General features: G+C 28.7%; 3 protein-coding genes across 6 annotated transcripts in view; 2 read left to right on the plus strand and 1 right to left on the minus strand.

Annotated features, from left to right (window-relative positions):
* The first annotated feature begins 1,430 nt into the window (after positions 1-1,430).
* LOC107463757 (cyclin-A2-4) lies at positions 1,431-6,822 on the plus strand. 3 transcript variants are annotated; one of them, XR_001586962.3, is made up of 13 exons: positions 1,431-1,615; positions 2,644-2,985; positions 3,092-3,350; positions 3,835-3,965; positions 4,395-4,487; positions 4,750-4,883; positions 5,169-5,244; positions 5,420-5,496; positions 5,593-5,626; positions 5,769-5,918; positions 6,002-6,136; positions 6,245-6,363; positions 6,478-6,822. XR_001586962.3 is itself a non-coding variant. In XM_016082614.3 (12 exons), exons 2-12 carry the CDS (start codon positions 2,710-2,712, stop codon positions 6,296-6,298), a joined length of 1,419 nt encoding a protein of 472 aa, XP_015938100.1. In that variant the 5' UTR covers positions 1,431-1,615; positions 2,644-2,709; the 3' UTR covers positions 6,299-6,822. The 3 variants fall into 3 exon arrangements, 2 of the variants coding, with proteins under 2 accessions (XP_015938100.1, XP_015938101.1); XM_016082614.3 differs by having other exon boundaries at positions 6,245-6,822; XM_016082615.3 differs by having other exon boundaries at positions 3,092-3,209; positions 6,245-6,822.
* Positions 6,823-7,330: 508 nt separating this feature from the next.
* LOC107463758 (D-glycerate 3-kinase, chloroplastic) lies at positions 7,331-11,400 on the plus strand. 2 transcript variants are annotated; one of them, XM_021130580.2, is made up of 12 exons: positions 7,331-7,438; positions 8,502-8,887; positions 9,022-9,101; positions 9,219-9,270; positions 9,371-9,412; positions 9,514-9,592; positions 9,677-9,708; positions 9,794-9,862; positions 10,266-10,340; positions 10,457-10,573; positions 10,676-10,726; positions 10,971-11,400. In XM_021130580.2, exons 1-12 carry the CDS (start codon positions 7,396-7,398, stop codon positions 11,112-11,114), a joined length of 1,170 nt encoding a protein of 389 aa, XP_020986239.1. In that variant the 5' UTR covers positions 7,331-7,395; the 3' UTR covers positions 11,115-11,400. The 2 variants fall into 2 exon arrangements, with proteins under 2 accessions (XP_020986239.1, XP_015938102.1); XM_016082616.3 differs by lacking the exon at positions 7,331-7,438 and adding an exon at positions 7,508-7,900.
* A 7,598-nt stretch (positions 11,401-18,998) lies between these two features.
* Positions 18,999-22,160, minus strand: part of LOC107463844 (auxin-induced protein AUX22-like) — a 4,705-nt gene continuing 1,543 nt past the window's right edge. Inside the window, exons 2-3 of the mRNA XM_016082726.3 lie at positions 21,820-21,913; positions 18,999-19,179 (exon numbers count right to left, since the gene is read on the minus strand). Of these exons, the coding sequence (XP_015938212.1) occupies positions 19,071-19,179; positions 21,820-21,913 (203 nt within the window). The 3' untranslated portion in view covers positions 18,999-19,070. The remainder of the gene's footprint in view (positions 19,180-21,819; positions 21,914-22,160) is intronic.

Genomic DNA, 22,160 nt, shown 5'->3' on the forward strand with positions numbered 1-22,160 from the left:
TTGGGATGTTTCAACTTTCAAGTTATTAGTTATCTCACCCCTTCACCTAACATTTCACATTGTGAATTGACAATACAAGAAGGGGAAATATGTTGAGAAAAAAAAAAAAACTAATATCAATAGTTGAACTAAAAATATATATATTTGGAAGTTCACCATATTCACCAAATTGCAAATTCTATCACCAAGAACTATATATAGTATACTAATTCTAACTCAATTTGCATGTATGGAAGGTTTTGCCGTTTTAGAAGAAGTGTCGATAAATTACTAAAATAATAACAAAAAATTTGTATTGCTAATAAAATTAATTCAAAAAAACAAACTGAATAAATCTAAAAAAAAATAAATATCATAACAATAATAAAAAATATATTTTTATAAGTGACGGATGTTTTTTATATTTGACAAACAATTTATGTGTTTGATCCAAATTTTTATGAAAATATTAGTATAACTATTTAGAAGGTATATACTAAAAATCATAACAAAATTCGATATCTAGATTTTTTATTCTCTAAAATTTTTTGCCGCTGTTTACAATAAAATCAGCAAATTTTTAAAATAAAAATGTCTTATTTTTCTAATCATACTTACAAATAAGTATCGATATAAATTACACTCCAATGACTAATGTGATTTTAGTTTTGTAAAATAAATTGATCCATAATAAATAATATAAGAGACTAATAAAATAAAAATTCCTTTATAATTTTGAGAATCAATAAATTCAGTTTTTTCAATGGCTAATTTTTTTTGTTATGGAAACCTGGTTTGTGTTGTGCATGAGTATGAGTTTTTTGGGTGCTATACTAATATATGAGACAGTTTTCGCTCAGTTTCAGTCTGAGGAACTTGGACCATGCGAGTTCTTTGTATGGAAAAAGATGATGATCAAATTAGAGGGTCCGATTTGTATTTTTAATTTTTTTTATTTTTGAAAATAAAAATTGGAGAATCTGATTTCAACATTAATTTATGATTGATTGTTTAAAAAAACAAAACAATACAAAAAAATTGGAGGCACCGATTTGTTTAACCCAGAGCAACGTAAAACACTTCTTTTCTTACACTATCATGTGATACACGTCTCTCTCCCACGCTAAAAAGAATTTGCGTTTTTCAATTGAACCTTTATTTTATAAAATATACATAGGAATCACTTTGAAAATTACTTGAAACATAAAATAAAAAGCTGCATGCATATATATTCAAAACAACTAGTATGTAGTACTAGATCTTACCCTAATCTTACTGCAAATCCTACCATAAATTAAATTACTTGTCTGTTACATTCTGAATGAACTGTCTTAGTCAAACAAATGGTCAACAACTGCCACTGTGTCCCCTTTTTATTATATTATTATTCCAATAAAAAATTATTTTTCTTTTTCTTTTTCTATTAGGTTCTCTTTCATTCTCCACCATTGTTTTGGACAAGATTTTTAAACATCCACATCCCGCTCAGTCTCTTCCCATTCCAAAAGCTGCTTCTTTCAAAGAAAAAAGAGAAGAAAGAAAAGAACTTTGGAGCTTTCTCTCTCTGAGCTCCTACCTCTATCTCTCTTCAATGGAGGTGGTGGTAATGGAGCTTTCAAGATATAGATAGACCCAGGTCCTTATACTTCATCATTTGCATTATCTCTCAACTCAAGCTGAAAAAATAATTAAAAAAAGTTTTTTTTCTGGTTTATTAATTTTGTAAGGGTAAAGCCTTTGGATTTGAAGTAAAATGAAGAATCTTGAAGTGAGTTTGTGGTTAATGTTGGCTAATTTTGATTTTTGCTACATAGGTTTGTTAGAAAATGGTCAAAATGCTACAAAAAAGTCAAGAAATGAATAGAAAGTTGGTTTTTTTAGATATTTTTTTTCACTATCTGAAGATGTAAGAACAATGTGGCTTAAGTAAGAGTGTGTAAGAATATGCATTTGAATGTGGTTGAGATGAAATATTTAAAGATAACATTTTAGCATTTTATTTCTTACTGCTTCTTAATGTTTAACCTTTTTTATTTTTGTCTTTTATTTTTTTATTTTTTTTCATGTAGCTGTTACATTGCACAAGAGCTTGAATTTTTCATTGGATGAGAATTGTTTTATTTCTTTGTTCTTTAACTTCTTTTACATGTATAATTTTTTAATTAGGCATCTTTTTTATTTTTCTTTCAAAGAAACTTATGTGATTGATAAGACATTCTCAATGGAACTTACCCTACAAAAACATTTTATTATTTTTTGTTTGTTTAAAAGAATTTTCATTGTCCATAAAATCTTAATCATTCTTTTCTAAGTATATGAATATTTTGCTGCAATTAGGCCTTATCTTGATCTGCTTTCTATTGTAATAGAAGAGTCTCTCTGTGTCTTTGTCTCTTTCTATAATTATGCTTAATGTTTGTTGTTTAGGGATAAATTGAATTATGTTGTGATTCAAACAGCTATGATATGCTTGGTTTTGATCTAACTTACTCACTTTCTGAATTTCAAAACATAGAGAAAGAAAAGCTTAAGTGGTGCAGGTGCTTGATAGTTCTTAGTGAATTTGTGTTGCTTTGAACTTGTTTTGTTGATCCACTTCAAACCTCCTACCACTTCAAAATTATATTGTTTTCTTACTTAGAATTTCATGCATTCTGGTTGCAGGATTATTCTTACATCAAGATTTAGTGTCTGCACTGTTTTCTGTTGTGGAACAGAATCTTTGCAGACATGAAAGAAAATAGTGTCACTTTGAAAGCTGGAGAGCTCCCTTGTCGATTGACTCGTGCTCGAGCTGCTGCATTTCGTGCATCAGGACAGCTTCCACCAGTGAAGGAACCAGCAAAGCAGCAGAATCAGAAGCAGCCGCAGCTGCGAGCCAATCCAAAAAGAGCAGTTTCTGATAATGCTTGTCTTCAGCGCAAGAAGAGAGCTGTTCTTCAGGATGTTACTAATGTTTTCTGTGAGAATACTTACAGGAGCTGTTTCAATTCAACTAAAATTCAGGTTCTTAACAAAAGTATTTTCTTGTTGGTTGATTGATACTGCATTCATGGAAGGTTTCTCACTATCATTGTCCTTGCTGAAGAGTGATGTTTGTGACTACTGCCAGGGTAAGAAGAGCAAGCTGGCAATGGCTAGTCGAATCAATGTTTCCAAAGTGGCGCCTTCTGCTGCTGCGCAGCAACATGTTCGAGTTCACTGCAAAACAAAGAGTTTTCCGGAGCCAGGTCTTAAATCAGAAGATGCATCTTGTTCAATTAATTCAGAAAACAATGCACTCATTAGGCTAAGTGTGAAAGAGAGTGGCAAGGATGATAAAACTCATGCCTCAGGAATCTCTCCTCTGCCTTTGATTTCGCAGAAGAAAGGTTTTTGCTGTCTTTTTTATCACAGCCCAAGTCTGCAATGTTTATATGTTACCCTGCATATTAAGTAGGGTGTTGCAATTCTTAAAACTTAAATACTCTAACTTTTGTGATTTTAGTTACCATATTGAATATTGTCTTTTTCAAAAATAGATCATGATGTATATAAAGTGATATTTGTTTTATTAACAATAAAGTGATAGAAAGTGGGTTGGCAAATGTGATTTGAAAATCATATACATAAAACATCTTTGTTGATGTTGTTATGATATATCTCTTCACAAGTACTAAGTTCTATGTAGTGCAAATTCTCATTGGTGTTAACATAGCTGACATATATTTGAAACAATTGAACTTTTATTTCTATCCTGGTTAATGATTTTTGTGTGCCTTAACAAAGTGAATAACTTTCACTATTGACATTTTTTCATGTCTTTTTCTCTGCTGTATACTTTTACTGACATGCAGTACTTTGAAATTTTTGCAGCCAAGAAGTGTAGCCCTTTTCCAATTGCATTAAGGGATCCAGAGATTGCTAACATAGATGATGATAATGAAGATCCTCAGTTGTGCAGCCTCTATGCTGCTGATATCTACAACACCTTGCGAGTTTATGAGGTTTGTGTTATAAATTTCATGCCACCATATGCAGCACTCTTCTGCTTTGTGATAATTACTAATTACCTTGGTGATCTCATTTGTCTGTACATTGCATACCAAATTTTCTGAAGGAATACTTGTAATGTAATCACAAAAAGGTAGTGAATTGTGTATCGAAACGAACCTTGTACCCATCTTTGTACCAGCTTACTAGGAACTATGCATCTTATTGCCTCTATCACCCTAAGAAACCTTGCTCTTAATAAGCAGAAGATAGTTATAAACTTTATAATTGACATGATGAGTCTTGTAACATTGTGAGGTTCCTGAATTCTAATAGTTTCATACAACTGGAATAATTAGCATAACTATTCTGTCATATCATATGCTTTTCTTATATATTTTGTTGTCTTGAATTTGTTTGTGTAATGTATTTTTCTTTTCCAGCTCGCAAGAAGGCCGAATCCTAACTTTATGGACACAAAGCAGCACGACATTACTCAAAGCATGCGCGGGATACTGGTCGATTGGCTTGTAGAGGTTTGCATAATTTTATTTTTCTCAAATAATACAATGATGGAATGTAAAGTGTAACTAAAATACTAGTGTTACAGATATCATAATGCCCCAAAAAGAATGTGAAAATATCATAGAGATTCCATGAGGACAATGGAGATTTTAATTTACTTTGGAGACATGTAACTTAACAAATTTATGAGAAAAAGAAAAAGAAATGGAAACTTTTTCTTTGTATTACATAAGCCAAATTGTGTTCTTACTCCTTCCAATGTTACTTTTTCAGGTTTCTGAGGAATACAGATTGGGACTAGACACTCTTTATCTCACTGTGTATCTCATAGATTGGTTTCTCTCCAGAAATTACATAGAAAGACAGAGACTTCAGCTACTTGGGATCACATGCATGTTAATCGCCTCGTGAGTTCTCGAATTCAATGAAGACTTTTCATGAATTTGCATTAATATTCTTCAAATGAGCCCTTTTATCAGGATATTGAAATTGAGATTTTCATTTAAGTTGATGCTGCTGTGATTCCAAATTTAGCCATTGGTGAAACATGCTTCTTATGCTAATTGACATCAATTATAGCAAGTATTCTTAGTACTCTTTGATTTTTGCTATGTATGATTACTAATCTTGAAGAACTTTTATCAGTCATTTTAATGTATTTGAAGATGTCAATTTGTCTTCTGTGATTGAAGGAAGTATGAAGAAATTAATGCCCCACGAATCGAAGATTTTTGCTACATCACAGACAACACATACACGAAAGTGGAGGTATGTCCTACTTTCGCACCTAATTAGATGACAATGCAAAACTCTTTTACACTGATAGTGCATAATAATTAAACTAATTAGAAATCAATGAGTGCAGTTTCTTTTACATATGTATACACATGATTATGCATAGTTTTTGGAACCATTTGCAATGTATAGTTATTGTAAACTGCAGGTACTGAAAATGGAGAGCCAAGTGTTGAAATCTTCTGGATATCAGCTTTTTGCTCCCACTACAATAAGTTTCCTCAGGTAATAATTTTCATATCCCTATGATAAAGGGAATTTCAAAATGTGATTTTGAAGATCCTTAATGCAATTTTCTTGCTACATTCTTGGTTTTTTTAGGAGGTTTCTTCAAGCTGCTCAAGCATCATCCAAGGTGAAAAGAATCTTAATTACTGTATCAGTATCTTGATCTTTTATAAACTTGTTTATGTTTTCATATCATATAATATCATATTTGATTCTCAATCCATACTGTGAAAAGTAGGCTTTAACTCATCTTCCGAAAATTTTCGCAGAGTCCGAGCCTTGAATTGGAGTACTTGGCCAACTATCTAGCTGAACTAACATTGATGGAATATAGTTTCTTGAATTTCCTTCCATCTACCATTGCTGCATCAGCTGTGTTCCTTGCCAAATGGACATTGGATCAGTCAAAACATCCATGGGTTAGTACTGTCTCTAATTCATGTCTTCTTTACTTGCATGTGAAGCAAAGTAAAAAAGCGAAAAACCATTGTTTATGAAACAGAATCCAACTCTTCAGCACTATGCTTGTTACAAAGCATCAGATTTGAAAACCACAGTTCTTGCATTACAAGATCTGCAGTTGAATATCAATGGATGCCCTCTAACTGCGATTCGCTCGAAGTACAGTCAAGACAAGGTACAACTTTTGTGCATTATTTGGTTTATATTTTTAGTTTCAGTGTTTTCTATTTTCATAACTTCGCGAAGAAGCAACTAAAAACGACATTTGATTTTGTGTTTTCAGTTTAAATGTGTAGGGTCCTTGTCTCCACCAAAACTACCTGAAACTATGTTCTGAAGAATGAAGATTTATCAATGATTGAGAATGACAATTAAATGCAAAAAGGGACTCCTAAGTTATATGTACACTACTCATCACAGAAAATCTTGTTTCTAATCTAATCTTTCCATTCATTTTTTTTATCCTATTCTTTTCTGAATATCTTTGTAAATACATTATTTCATCATTTTGGCTAGGGTTCATGCTGAGTTGTTTGAGATAGAACCACAAAGCCAAGATTAGGCACCTTCTTGCCTTGGATAATTTCTTAACAAAATGCAACATCTTATGTGACATTTCTCAAACTCAAATGTGATGAATATTATTATTGTTCAGTGGGGATGTAACAAAATGACAAGATCTTAGGCCTTTGGAACATCTTTTGAACTCAAAAGTTGCATGGTTTTAATTATTTAGTGGGGTGTAACAAAATGACATTATCTTTATGCCTTGGATATTTTTGAATTCTAGTGTTGTGTATCAAAATGACACTATCTTATGCTTTGGACAATTGGGTTCTTATAGCATGTTCTGCTTTTATAGTTTTACTTTGCTATCAATTATTTTAGATTTTATATGTAGCATAACTCTCTTAATGTATGTTTATTTTAAAATAATAATAATTAAAAAAAAACATTTTTTCATTCTGCTTGACTATGATGTTGATCATTTTTCAAACCATCATTTTAAAAAAGTAAAGTTATTTACATTTAATTATAATTATAATACTAAAATATTTTATTTCACCTCCAAACACTTTCCTTATGAAAAAATAGAAAATTGTAACATCTCAATTTTTTTATATAAATTTCCTAAAAACAATTTCTTAATCATACTAAAATTCTTAAAAACTATTTTTTATCACAAAAAATCCACCTTCCACTTTTAGACAAGATAATTGCTAAAGACCAATATTATTAGTATTAAAAATAAAAAAATACTACTATCATTAACTCAAATTACACGACTAAAATTAAAAAACTAATTGTCACATAATATTTATTATTATTATTTAATCGAAATCACGAAATTTACCTTTCATAGCAATAACTAATTTGCTTCTCAACTCTGAATTCTTTCCGAAGAAGTAAACAATTGAAAAAGATTCCATTTTCATGAGTGAAAATCGAACCTTCAATCACACCGTCACAGAACAAGGTAAGCATTTTCACTGCCATAATAAATTTTCTCATGAATTTTGTCTAAATCAACCTAAAAGATTTATTTTTTCTCTTTTTTGGGGTTTGAATTTTTATGGTTCTCCTGACCCAATCATCATCATCGTGATCATGATCATGTGCTTATGAATGAACAAGAGTTCCTCAATGGGTCAACGACAAAACCTGATTTTTCAACTCTGCGGCTAACACTCCTTCATTCCTCTCTCTCTTTCTCTTTCTCTCTCTTAGAGAGAAGAAGAAGAAGAAGAGTCACAGAGAAACATGGCTTCTTCTCTGAATGTGTTATCTCAACCATGCCACCCAACAATTTTGCCATCTTTCACTTGTTGTTCTTCTTCTTCTAACACTAACAACATCAACATTCCTTCTTCTAACAATTTCAAATTGCATTTCTCTTCTTCTAAGCTCTCTCACTTCCTAACCCACTCTACAAAGTCAGGTACTTTTTTCTTTTTTCCCCTATCCACTTCCTTCAATTTTCACTCATTTCTACTTGTTTAACTATCTTATCATATTGATTAAAAAAAAGTTCTCTTTATTTTGTTTAATTAAAACAGTGGTGTTGGTTTATCTTTACTCTGTTACTTTGAGATTTTTTCATTATAAATTTGGAGATTGAGGACTGTGACTCTAACTAATAGCTTAAACTTTTGGGATAAGTGTTTATATGATAAGATATCGGAGTTTCTATAATTTAAATTGGGATTGCATGTTGGATTATTAGGTCTTGTGTTATGCTAGAGTTTCAACTTTCAACCATAATCTAACTTCTTTCATTCAGAAACAGGATAAGAAATTATGAAAAGAACAGTGACTATTTGTGTTGTGTTTATGATGATTGTGACTGTTTTGATACAATCACTTGCAACATTAAAGACAGCTAGAAGTATTTGATTTTTGTAATAGAGACCTCAATGTATGATTGGTTGACAACTTGACATTACACTGTAACTGTGTCGAATTCATATCTTCTTTGAAATAACTTAATCTTTTGTTGTGAAAAATTAGCTACCATTTATGATTCAAATTGCTTCCTGTAGGCAGTGGAAATTCATGGCTGCAACATGGTTTTAATTCAACAAATACTACTGGCATCAATGAATATAGGCAAGGTCCTTTATGTTCCGTATTCCCTACGAAACCGGCTCAAGTTTCCTCTGTGCAGGACCTTTTTGAGTTTATATGCTCAGGGCCTTTGCTAGAAAAAATAGGTGTGACTGCAGAGATGGTTGCAGAGTCCATAGATAAGTGGTTGTTATACGGTCGGCTGCTATCTCAATTGTTTCAGTTGAACGAGTTGTACTTAACGGTGCCTCAAAAAGCTAGGATCTATCACTATTATATACCGGTCTTCCTCTGGTGCGAAGATCAGATTAAGCAACATCGGTCGACATTCAAAAATGAAGAAGATATACCTCCTTTAGTGGTGTGTACTGCACACTTCTCTCTTTCCTTATAATGTTTCATTTTCTTTTATGCAGCTTACTATTAATTTCCTTCATCTATACCGAATATTAGTGATGATCAATTAATCATAAATATTTCTGCACTATTGCTCAGATTGGATTTAGTGCTCCCCAAGGTTGTGGAAAGACGACCCTTGTGTTTGCTCTTGATTATCTTTTTCAGAAGACTGGCAGGTTTGCTTTAAACTTCGAATCAACCGTGTATATTTATTATCCTTTGTTGTACTAATTACTGTCTGAAAGTGAAGTGAGCTAACATATGACTGATACATCATATGATGAAATTCTCAGGAAGTCGGCAACAATATCTATAGATGACTTTTATTTGACGGCTGAAGGTCAGGTATAAGAAAGCCGTAATCACCTCGTGCCTTTTCCATTAGTGCCACCATCTTGATCTTTTTTGTTTTGTTATGCTGACAAATTATGTATTTTGGTTGCAGGGTAAACTAAGAGAAGCTAATCCAGGAAATGCCCTTCTTGAGGTAGTTATCCACATGATTTGTCAAAGAGTAGCGAGTGATTAGTATTGTGTGGAGATATGTTTTGATTGCTTAGAATTTTTGTTTGCCGTGTTGCTTCCCAGTTCCGGGGAAATGCAGGAAGCCACGATCTTCCTTTGTCTGTTGAAACCTTAACAGCTCTGTCCAAATTGACAAGAGAAGGTTTGGACAAAATTTAGTTGTTTATTTTTTTTATTTTTTCTTCAAGTATTTTATTCATAATTCATTGTCATTTGAAGTTTTCAGGTATGAAGATAAAGCCACCTCGATATGACAAAGTAAGGGCTTAGCTTAGACATATTTTCATTATTTTGATACATTTTTGCTTCATTGTTGCTGATGCTTATTTCTCTGCCTCTGCAGTCTGCATTCAATGGAAGAGGCGACCGTGCTGATCCTTCAACTTGGCCAGAGGTCGAAGGACCCCTTACGGTAACATATTATCTATTGTAATTCTTAATCCCTTTCTTTTTTTTCCTTTTTTCCTGACAGATTAATTTCACGTTGTAACCAACAACAACAACAACAAAGCCTTGTCCCACTAAGTGGGGTCGGCTACATGAATCAAACGACGCCATTGTGCTCTGTCATGTATCACGTTGTAACCGATGAAGTAAAAAGGCAAACAGACCAAATCTTACTGATGTCAATTAACATGAATTCTTTATAAGGCTCTAAGGTTGGTGATATCCAGCTTTGGAAAAAAAGAAAAATGGTTTTCTGGCTGAACTAAACTTAAGAGTATAATGAAATTTTTGGGGTTAGCCTTGCCATGAAACAAATACAGATGTCGAGTTTTTAATACTTCAATTATTGTGCATGAATGACTGTCTAGGTTGTGTTATTTGAGGGTTGGATGCTCGGCTTCAAGCCTCTTCCTACGGAAGTTGTGAAGGCTGTTGATCCTCAGGTCAGAACTAGAAATTCATATTTAGTTTGCTTATAGAGCTGTTGATATTGAATATCCAAAGATGCGATTTATGTAGGTTATGTTCTAACTAAAATCATTCGTGCTTGTTTTTTCAGCTAGAAACTGTGAATAAAAACCTTGAAGGTTATTATGATGCATGGGACAAATTCATAAAATCATGGATAGTCATCAAGATTAAGGATCCAAGTTGTGTCTACCAATGGCGTTTGCAGGTAGCTCTGCTTTTTGACACCCCTTTACTAAATTGTACAATGTTTATATTCGGAACCTAGTGTAACACATACGTCTCTGTCGCATGTTGTCCAAATTCGCAGGCTGAGATTGCGATGAGAGAGGCTGGAAAACCTGGAATGTCTGATGATGAGGTCCGTTTATTATTCAATTTAATGACAAATTGATGCTTAAATATAATATCAGAGGATTAAACAACTATCTGATTTAAAATTTGAGGAACCAAATCTATGTTTGAAACCTTTAGAATACTAACTCCACATCCTTATTTATGTTTGGATGATTAATTCAATTTTTTTACTTGCTTGACCAATGACCAATGATGTCTTTTCATGACCTTAACACAAGATTGTTTTCTTCATGGTTTGCATTGTGCAGGTGAGAGATTTCGTTTCTCGCTACCTGCCGGCGTACAACGCTTACCTTCCGACACTTTACTTGGAGGGTCCAAACGGGTCGGATCCGAAGCATCTACTAACTATTGAGATAGATGAAGGAAGAAACCCCATCTTGGCTACTTAGGTTCACTTATATGAGAATATATTGCTGGCTTTTAAGATTTTGGAGAGAACTCAGAGTGGAAATAAGCCAACCTAGATGCATCATTTTTCCTTGAAATGTACAGTTTTTTTTCCTCCTTTTTTAATTGTTTTTTCTTCCCTTCTATAAATACATCACAGCTATTACATTCTAGTGTTCTTGTGTGAAGAATGAATAAAGGAAGGAATTGTGTCCACAATGTGGCCATTTGCTTTTGGCAATAAGCCTTCAAGATAATTAGTCATTTATTTTACTAGTTTGATATTTACATTTTTTTTTGTCAAGAGAGTTGAGTTTTTTACTTGTCTATAATATCCTTTTTTTAAAGGATCAATATGTATTCCTGGTTCTCCTTTAGTTCTTAGGAACCATACACACCTATTTGTGCTTTTTTCTTAAGGAATCCTACTTTCTATTCACTACTTGGCATTTGTTAAAATTGGAATTTGGATACAACATATTAAAAGACACATGATTTACTACTTGAGTTAATCTCTCAGCAGCCTAGCAGGCTAAGGAGTAATTGATTGCGGATCGGAGCTCCATTTAAGAGTATGTCATTGGCCAATCGGTTGTTGCATGCATAAAACAAGATTCGAAGATTCGAATTTTGATATTTGTTTAATCAAACTATTGAATTAATCACTAAACCGATCCAACTTCCAACTTGGTTAAAAGCCTCTGCATCTATTTGTGCTTTACTTTGTAGAATTACAAAATCATAACGGGTCTTCTTTGTTGGGCCTTTCCTCCTAAAAGTTTCATATCTGATAAGTGTTATATTATGACCCAGCCCAAAAAATAGTTTTCTATTGTGATTACGAGGAAAAACAACTCTGCTATGACAAAAACAATTCTGCACTATAAGACATTCGTTTTGACCCAAAAAAAAAATGAAATAGTTCAAAACAAGAAAAGAATTTGAAATAGTTAGTTCGGCATTTTAGTTATCTATTTTCTTTTTCATGAATTATGAATAGTTTTACCATTCAAAGATGAGTAAAGAGAATTATTAATTCACCTGACATATATTATGTTATGATATTTTTCCTCTTTTAATTTGAGGACATTTCATATAACATTTATAGTTTATCCTTTTTCTTAATAAATTATTATATTAACATATCATATTGTATACCAAGTTACCAACTACGTATATTTCCTGCAAATCACATATTTATTAACAGTAACGTCATATATATGTGTAAGAGTGGTAAGCGGGGAAATTCGTTCCCGTCCCGTCAGAAGTCCGTCCCCGTTCCATCAGAAATCCGTCATTTAGCAGACTAATCCGCTCTGTTTCATCTAATGAGACAGTTCTATAATCTCGTCTTACTCCCTTTAACTGCGGGTTGGCGGACTAAGTCCGTCAAAACTCCTCTTTTTTTATTTTAGGGTTAACTACTAAATTATATATATAATTTCACAATCATATTAATAAATTTATAATTTCTAAAAGTATAAAAAAATTATATTATATTCACAAACATTAAAGTTTTTGTAATTATAAATATTATCTTCAAAGCAAAATAAACATAATCTAAAACATAATTATAAATATTGTCTCTAAAATAACATAAACATAATCCAAAACACTCAATTTTCATCTTCATATTTTTGTAAGTTGGGTTGGAGGAAGTTAGATTTTAGCAAAAAAATTGTAAAAACACTCCCTTACCAAAAAAAATTAAGCCCGACGGAGAAGTCCGCCCCGCCTTGTCAAAGCTCGCAGTTTAAGCAATGTGAGTTAGATAGACTTTTACTCTTTGGCAGTCCCAAATTTTTAATTCGGCCCGTTTTTTTGTAAATTACGCGGACCAACCCGACAAATTTAGACCCATTTACCATCTCTATGTATGTGCATCTAAAAAGTTATTTCAAAAATTGTGATATAAATTTCTAATCTAATGAAGTAATTAGATTATTAGTTAGTTTCTTATTATTATATTATATATGTTTTATAAAACTTGTAATTTCTTTTCCCAATAAACATACTCATATCATATAATACAAAAAGTTGCTTCAATCATTAGAATACTCTTATAAATTTCTTGCTTGGCAAGATTCAATTTTTCTTACTCTTACAATCATTTTCTTACTAGCTCCCAAATACCAAAAAGTATTGCCAACTATATTAATTCATATATGAATTCTATGGATTACATAATATAATTTGAACTTTTAGCAATGAATTGATTGATAGAAACAAGTTTAACAACCAAAACAAAATGGAAGGTGCATTGTCAAGGAAATCCAAATCCTTAACAAAAACTCAAAAGCAAAAAGGAAGAATAACAAAATAACAAATGAATGCTGCCACCACCATCACACTCACTCTTGGACAAAACATAAGGTTATCGTCATCTCTTCTTATTTCCTAAAGTAGTGGCAAACCATGGCAACATGGACCCCTATTTCTCATATATATTAATTAATTTAAAAAGATAATAATCAAGTAACATGTGTATATTCAGGAGGAAATATAAGATTTATATCTAAAAAAATTGATAAATATATTGTATATTAAACTATAAATTAAAACTATTATGTAATATTTGATTATAAAAAATTTTAAAAATTAAAAAAACAAATTGAAACATTTTTAATTTTTAAAATGATATAAATTTACTAAAATACCGTAGAATCTTTTTCTTCGAATAGGAGAAGAAGAAACTTAATATATTATAGAAACTTAAGAGTAAAATTTCTTTAATTTTTGGTTCCTGGCCTTTTTTAGATGCATGAGTCCTTCTATGAGAATTTCGATAAAAAATAGCAAAAAATACTTATGTATGATGTTAATTTGTATGATATATTCTTTGTCTTTCCTATATTAATGATAACCATTTGATTGTGACCGTTTATTTTATACAGTCATTAAAATAATACTACAGAAAATATCATTTTGATGATTATGTAAAAATTAAATCGTCTTAATCGAATGATTATCATTCACGTAAGACTGATGAAGATTAGATCATATAAATTACAGTACACGTAATATTTTTTATTATTCTTTACCAAAAATTCTTACGAATAGATTCGTGCGTCTACTAAAAAAGAAGGATATAAGAACTCATGCATCTAATAAAAAAAAAAAATAAGAAACGAATTGTCATTTTCCAATCTTAAAATACATGTTTGTAAATTAAAAAATGATAAGAGCCAGAAAGAGGTTTTACTCTAAAACTAAAATAGTGGTTCAATTGATGGGCATGCTAAATTTCATTATCACATATACATGGGTGGTCTTGACAAAAACGAGATAGGCTTTATGGTTGTGTCCTATGTTGACATGATTTATGGTGAGAAGAGAAGTTCGATTTTATCATGACTTGGCTATATTAAGCTTTAAATATATAAATAACATTTTTGGCAATTTATCATCATCATATATATCTTTTATTTGAAGCCTATAGCCATATATATAGCTATGGCCCCGCCCTATGCATTGAATAATTGTATTTTCTTTTCATTTCTTCCCTTTCTTCATTTGAGAGAACACAACTTTTTCATCAATTTCAAATCTTTTCTTCTTTTTGTCACCTTAGAGAAGAGATTGATTTTCCTTCTTTCAACAAGGTTGGGGAAGTTTCCACAATGACATTATATATATTGAATCAAATATCATAACTTGTGATATGATATGATTGTTGGTGCATTGTAATGGGAACATTGCAAAAGCAAACAGAGTACTTGTTTCCTCTGAATATAGGAATAGAATAGTTTCAATAGAATAGTTTCAGGTATATTGAAAATACCGGTGTTCCACTTATTTTAACTGTTGATCTGAATTATAAAAAATATATATAATATATATTAATTAAGATCAACGATTAAAATAATTAGAACACCGATATTCTTGGTATACCTAATAATTTTCCTGTAAAATATCTCAATTCAACTCAATTTCATATTATTATTATTAGGTAAATTTTAGTATTTTACCAAACTCTTTTTTAAATAAAAGATAAGTTATCTTCTATGACATATTTAATAACTATTGGATAAAATAAATTATGTCATATCATAGTTAATATTAATTCTTAATTTAACTTGAGTTTCGACAACTAAATTAAACTAATTAAATATAATAAAAAAATTTGTACATTATAAAAGTTACAAAAGAGATCTTATTTTATAATTTTTTATTTTTTTTAAACCATAGATCTAACAATACAAAAAAAAAAACTAAAAAAGACTAAAAATAACAAATGAAAAAAAATCAAAAGGCCAAATCACAAATTTAAAATAATAAAAAAATAAATAAAGTGTTAATTGAGTAAGAGTAAATTTTATAGTTGTTAATGGAGTTGATATAAGAATCGTATAATTTTTTAGGTATGAACTTCAAGTGGTTTTACATAATAATTAGTTTGGTTATCAAAATTTAAATTAAATTAAGAATCAATATTAATCATCTTGATGATATAATTTATTTCATCTAATAAGTAATAAATTTATCATAAAGAACAACTTGCCTTTTATTTGAGAAAGAGTTGAATAAAATTTATTTTATTATTATTATTATTATTATTGTTGTTGTAAAAAGATGCAGGTTATGGTGAGTGATTATTATTATGGTGGTTATAATAATTATATAACTTTGACAACGCTTAAAAATATATATTACTAAAATTAAAATAATAATTTTAATATTTGAAAATATTTTTTATTTAAAAATAATAAGAATAAATTATTACAAAAGTATAAAAAGTATAACCTTAATTTTAACATTTTAAATGTTACTAAAGTTGCATATATAACTACCGTAATAATATTCATCATAGTCTTCATTTTATAAAGTCAATTTATTACTTGTATATAAAGAAAAAGGTTAGATAAACACATTATTTTTATAATTAAATCTAATAATTAAGTCTAATCAAATATTTTTTTATTCTTTTTATGTGTATTTTTATTAATTGGCTTTTGTTATACTAATAAACTATTGAATCAATTAAATTTAATTTAATTTTTAAAATAACTTGTTCATATAATATTATTGATATATAAAAAGGAATCGGTGACTTTGGATTCAGTAACCATTTTGCTCTCACAAAAAATTTCTATAAATAATTCAAGAATAGTTATTATAAAATGTTGAATACAATCCCTTTAAATTATACTCCTTATTATTACTATTTAACCACTAAATTATAATTATTTTATGTTTAATATATTATGTGGAAATTAAAAAAAACCACCATTACCTGTGGGGACGGTGGTTATTATTACATGAGAAATTAAAGATTGTTGGTTTTGAACCTACCATTCTCAGAATGTGACCCCAATAATAATAACCATGCCCACACATACCGTTCAATATTTTTCTATACTAACAATAATTTAAGTGGACTTTACCTCATACAATGAATTGAACCATTAAATGTATATGATTAATATGAATACATTAAGTTGCTTTCGTAATGAACTAATTTGGGTTGGTCGAGTGATCAGCTCACTCGTCCGTTTAAATAAGTATTGAGAGTTCGAATCCTACCTTAGAAAAAAAAATTGCTTTTGTAATGTTTTATTTTGATCCACATTTAGCTCAATGAACATGTGTTTTTGAATATGTAATATCATCATTTTTAAATATATATAATTAAAGGAGTAGTGTCAATAATACATGTTAAATAAATTTGAATTAGTGTATCACACAAACAATTAGTAGTTTACACTTATTTTTAATTTAATTAAGTAGGAGTTAATAATTATTAGAACTATGGGTAATTAAGTATTAATGGAACATAGACAAGATTCTGTACCTAGAATTAAGAATTTAGGATGGAGCTTGGTTTGTGTGCTCTTATCATGTGCACCTCAGTTGTCAGAAACAAAAAATACAGAGTTCATGAATCAGAATTATTCTTTCATAATGTATTACATGTTATGATGTCTATTGTTACTGTGGTTACGGAAGTTATGCATCTTTAGTCACATCTAAAAAGTGTTGTTATTAAGGTAATAATTATTTATTATTTAAAAATATTTTTTTAGCTTAAAAAATTTATTAAATAATAAAAAATTATCAAAATTATTACATAGTCAATGTAATCATTGTAATGATGAAAAACAATTTTATTTTATGTTATGTGTACCAAAAGTTAATTACCATATTAAACATATATATTTATAAATAAATAGATAATATTTAATTTATAATTAATTTTTAGCATGTATATAATATTTTTGTTCTGTAAAAATTATGATAAATTTCACTAACTTTAAAGGAATGTGGCTCTAGTAGCTTGTCATACACTATTAAATCACTACAGATGTTTGATTAATTATAATGTAAATTTGTCTTTAATTATAATTATTGTAAATCTAATTTATTAAAATGTATTATTCATTTTTGTGTTTGTTCTTTTTCACCTTGTATGTTTTTCTTTTTATAATGATCAAAGCAGTTTCATAATCATAATCAACGCGAATTTACATTTATAATAAAATATTTATAATTGTTGATAATAATCAATTTTGAGGCATACATGTAGTACTATAAACCTTAAGGTGTCAAGTTAATAGGTTTTTCATCTTATAAATTTTTCACTCTTTAAGGCTATGTTTGGTTGAAAGAAAAGAAATAAAGAGGAAGGAAATAGAAAAGAAAGAAAGGAAAGGAAAGAAATTGAGTGGATTTTTTTTTTTTAGATGTGTTTGGTTGGAAGGAAAATAAGAAGAAAAGAAATGTTATAAAAAGACAATTTTACCCCTATATTATAATATATATTGAAAAAAGTGAAGGGGTAGTATTAGAAGTAGAGAGAGAAACATTAGTTTTCTCTCCATTTTCTTTCCAATATTGGAGAAAAAAAAAATTGGTGGACCCCACCAGTTTTTTTTCCATCCATTTTCTTTCCCCTCAATTTTCCTCTTCAACCAAACAATGAAAAATAATAATTTTCCTTCCCATTTTCTTTCCTCCCTTTTTCTTTCCTTCCATTTTCCACTCAAACAAACATAGCATAAGTGAAAGAATATAAAATGAAAAGACATAACATCCAACTCAAAACTTTAAAGTGTCAAGTTAATGGGTCTCTCATCTTATAAACTCCTCACTCTTTCTTGCTTTTTTTGATGTGGGACTAACTTCACACTTGCAACACTAGCATACTGTATATATATATTTTTTATTTAACAAAAATTTTTTTAGCACTTTCTTTTTTACTTTTTAAATGATGATATGTACCCTCTTAATAATAATTACACATATGCATATATAGATATGGAGAAAATAAACCACTTAATTCTCCTCTACATCATATGGTCTAGACTTTTTGAATTTTCTTATAATTAATTATAGTTCTATCACGTCTTTTTTATTTAATATTTTTTTGAATTTGTATAATTTTTTTATTCATCTTATGTTAATTTTTTTAAAAAAGTCAATGACGGTTGAATTTTAAACATTTTAATTATGAAATCTTTGATACTATATTATTATATTATTTTTTTAAAACTTTAAACTAATAAAAAAAATACACAAATAATTACATCTCTAACAACTCTAATAAAAATTGTTCGTTTGGTAATAAAAGTATGTTTACAATTACAAAGACAACAGAATCTTAGTATAATGAATATCATAATAAGCAAAGGATATATAATCAAGTGAAAAAGATGATCATAACCCTTAATGAAGATTATCGAACAAAAAAACATGGCACAACAATAACATCAATTAATAATCTAGCTAAAACGACGAGTTTCCTATTTAAGTACATATCATTAAGTCTTAATACATAAACAGAAGTTTGATTCATAGTTGTACATCAATTCAAGGCTTCAAGCTATATATATAAAAATAAAGGCATGCTTAATTTCCTCAATATAATATAAAAGAAACGAAAACACAAATATAAAATAATAATAAAATAATAATAATCATGATCATCAAAACGTGCACAACAACATTAATTAATTAGAAGACTAAACATTTTTTTCTTTAATTTCATCTATCTCTATATATGTCTTTTCAATTTGCCACGCATCTGATCTCTTCATAATCCTAAGCCTCTTGCATGATTCCATAAACATTCTGCAAAATTAAATTACCTCCATGATTAATATAATCACATTATTTTTTCAATACTATATATTTTCATATAATAATTTTAATTAACATATGAAAAAGGAATAATATTATTATTACAACTTCAAACAAAAATGAACATAGTAAATAATTATAATAAAGTGAAAACTTAGGTGCAGTCGACTTCACATTAAGTTAATAATTGAGAGTCGTTAGATGATTCGACTTATTTAACTAAATTTGCATTTAACGACTCTTAGCTATCAACTTCACGTGAAGTCAACTGCACCTGAGTTTTCACCTTATAATAATCACAATGATTATTTAGGAATACTTATTTATGTTTAATTTGTTGGTTTTTGAAAAGTCCATATAATTATTGATGGAGACAATTATTATTCTTGGAAATGTGGCCAACTAAGAAGCTTTATTTAAATATTCTGTTTATTACTTTGGTGCATCCAATCTAAAAATAATGGCTATGGCTTTTTCAGAGTACCCCATTATGAATGATTGTTTCTCCATTCTCAATTTGATGTATTCAACATTATAACGAGGGATTATTCACGCATGTCGGTTATATGGGGTCCAAGATATATTGTCGGTTAAAATAAATAAATAAATAAATGAATATTCATAAAAATTTTCTACTACTCTCAAGCTTAAAAAATGGGGAAGGGGAAGGGGGAAGTTTAATTTGAAAGTTTAAAAAGTTGTTTAATTTTCAGTTTTTAAAAAAGTTGTTGAAATTTTCAGTTCAAAAAAGGTTGTTTTTATTTTGGTTCGTTTTCTTTTTTTCTTTTTCGGAATAATATTTTTTTGTAATTTTAATTTCATTCTTTCATGCTAAATCTGAAAAAATATCAATATAAATGTATAAAAATTTTGAATTTAAAATCATTTGAAATTATTTGAAGTTTTTCTAACTATTATTAATTATTAAAATTTTAAGAGAGCATTTGTTTTCAGGGTTAAAAAATATATTCCGAGAAATTATATTTTCAAGAATATTATTTTTGACTATTATAAAAAAGATTTATTTGTTTAATAGTACAAATTATTGGAAATTATTTTTAGTATTTTCAATAATAAATTACAATTTTGTTTGTTTTATTATGCATATTTTTAGAAATACATCTTCAATTCTCAAAATACCCCCATATCAATAAATAGAAGAATTCTTTTTCCAGAAATATAACAGTTAAGAAATATATTAGTAATTTTATATGCTAACATAAACTCTCAAATATTCATTTTTTTGGATGACGATAACAATTTTAAGTTTTGACAATAATTTTTTTTAGAGATAAATTATTTCTAAAAATTAAAACAAACATAGAAATAATATATTCATGGATAATTTTTAAAAATAAATTAAAATTTCTTATAACAAATGCCAACTAAAATTTTATTCACTGTTTTCATGACATGGAAATAGAAAACATAAGAACTACAAAATCCTATGAATTTTGCTATAAAATGATTTTGGCAAACTCATCTTCTGAGTTAAATACAATAATATTAAAGAGAAAAAAAAATTAAAATTTATTTTATTTAACATCCATTAATTGTTATTTTTAATTAATAATTTTGGGACAAATAGTTTAGTTGATAATTGATTAGGTTGTAAATCAGGCATGCATCTTTAATTAGTAGTTGAGTAATTAAACCTAATTAAGCACCACCAATAACACAATAATGGCAATTGACCAAATTTAAAAAAAAAAAGAAGCTAGACATCAGAATTAAGTAACCGAAATTTATATTCTAATTTCTAAATAGCAAATAGAATAATTATTGAATTCAAGAAATGGAACATAGTTGTTGGTATTAGTGGATGATTGAAGCTGACTCTATAACAGTAGACAAAAGATTTTGGTGGTTTACTTGGCTTGTATCTTTCAAGATTATCACTTGTCTCAGACATACTTAGATTCCTCCACCCAAAATTCGGGAAATTGTTCCATTTTTTGTGTGCTTTTTAGGATAATTTGAACCCTCTCTATAATATGTTTTTAATCAAAGTATTTAAATTGAATATAATATCTAAGTATATTAATTTATAACCTATAACAAGTGTTCTTAAAAATTAAAATACTATTAGTCAAACCCCTCTATTATTATCCCATAAGAAAAAAAATACAATATATAATACTATTTTTTTAAAAATAAATATTAAATAAATAAAAATGTAAATGAAGTAATATATACATGTTTTGAAATCTTGGAAATAGTTTTCCTTTTGTTTAGCAAGCGGTAGAATGCTTATAAAAAAATTGATTAAGAGAATAATTTTTTTTTTATTTTTATGTTTAGTCTTTAATTTATTTCATATAGTATATCAAAAGTATATAGATCACATATTATTTTATTAAATAAAAATAAAAATATTTAATAACAAAAAAATTAGTTAAAAATAATCAAAATTTATCTTATTTAATATTCATTAATTCTAGTAACAATTAAAGAATACTAAATAAAATAAATTTTAACTTTTTTTAATATTATCGTAATAAAAAATATATTTATATTTGTTTGATATTGCAATATAATAAATACAAATAACAGATCTAACAATATAGATATAACAAAATAAAATTAGAAGGAAGCAAATTAAATTAAGGGTCATAATAATTAGGGACTTACTCCCAAGGAACATCTCCAACAAGCATCCAATCACCCTCTTTGTCCTCATAAATGGGAACGTGTTCACAGTTCTCTGGATCCTTCAATGCTTCCCCTGCCGACATATATAATCATTTAAATTTATTTATTTTTTCATAAACCAAAATGTTTAATTGTGTCATTATTCTATATATATGCTTTTTGATGTGTTTATATGTTTGGTTCCCTTATTACCTTTAATCACATTCTAATTGAGTGCTTATGAATAGTTAATTAGTATTAGTATCATTATTATATACAACATAATCCAGTGTGCATAAATTCTTTTGTATATGAGATGATTACTTGCCAGTTCAGCTTTA

This window comes from Arachis duranensis, chromosome 9 (genome assembly GCF_000817695.3).
Source record: "Arachis duranensis cultivar V14167 chromosome 9, aradu.V14167.gnm2.J7QH, whole genome shotgun sequence".
Taxonomy (NCBI): domain Eukaryota; kingdom Viridiplantae; phylum Streptophyta; class Magnoliopsida; order Fabales; family Fabaceae; genus Arachis; species Arachis duranensis.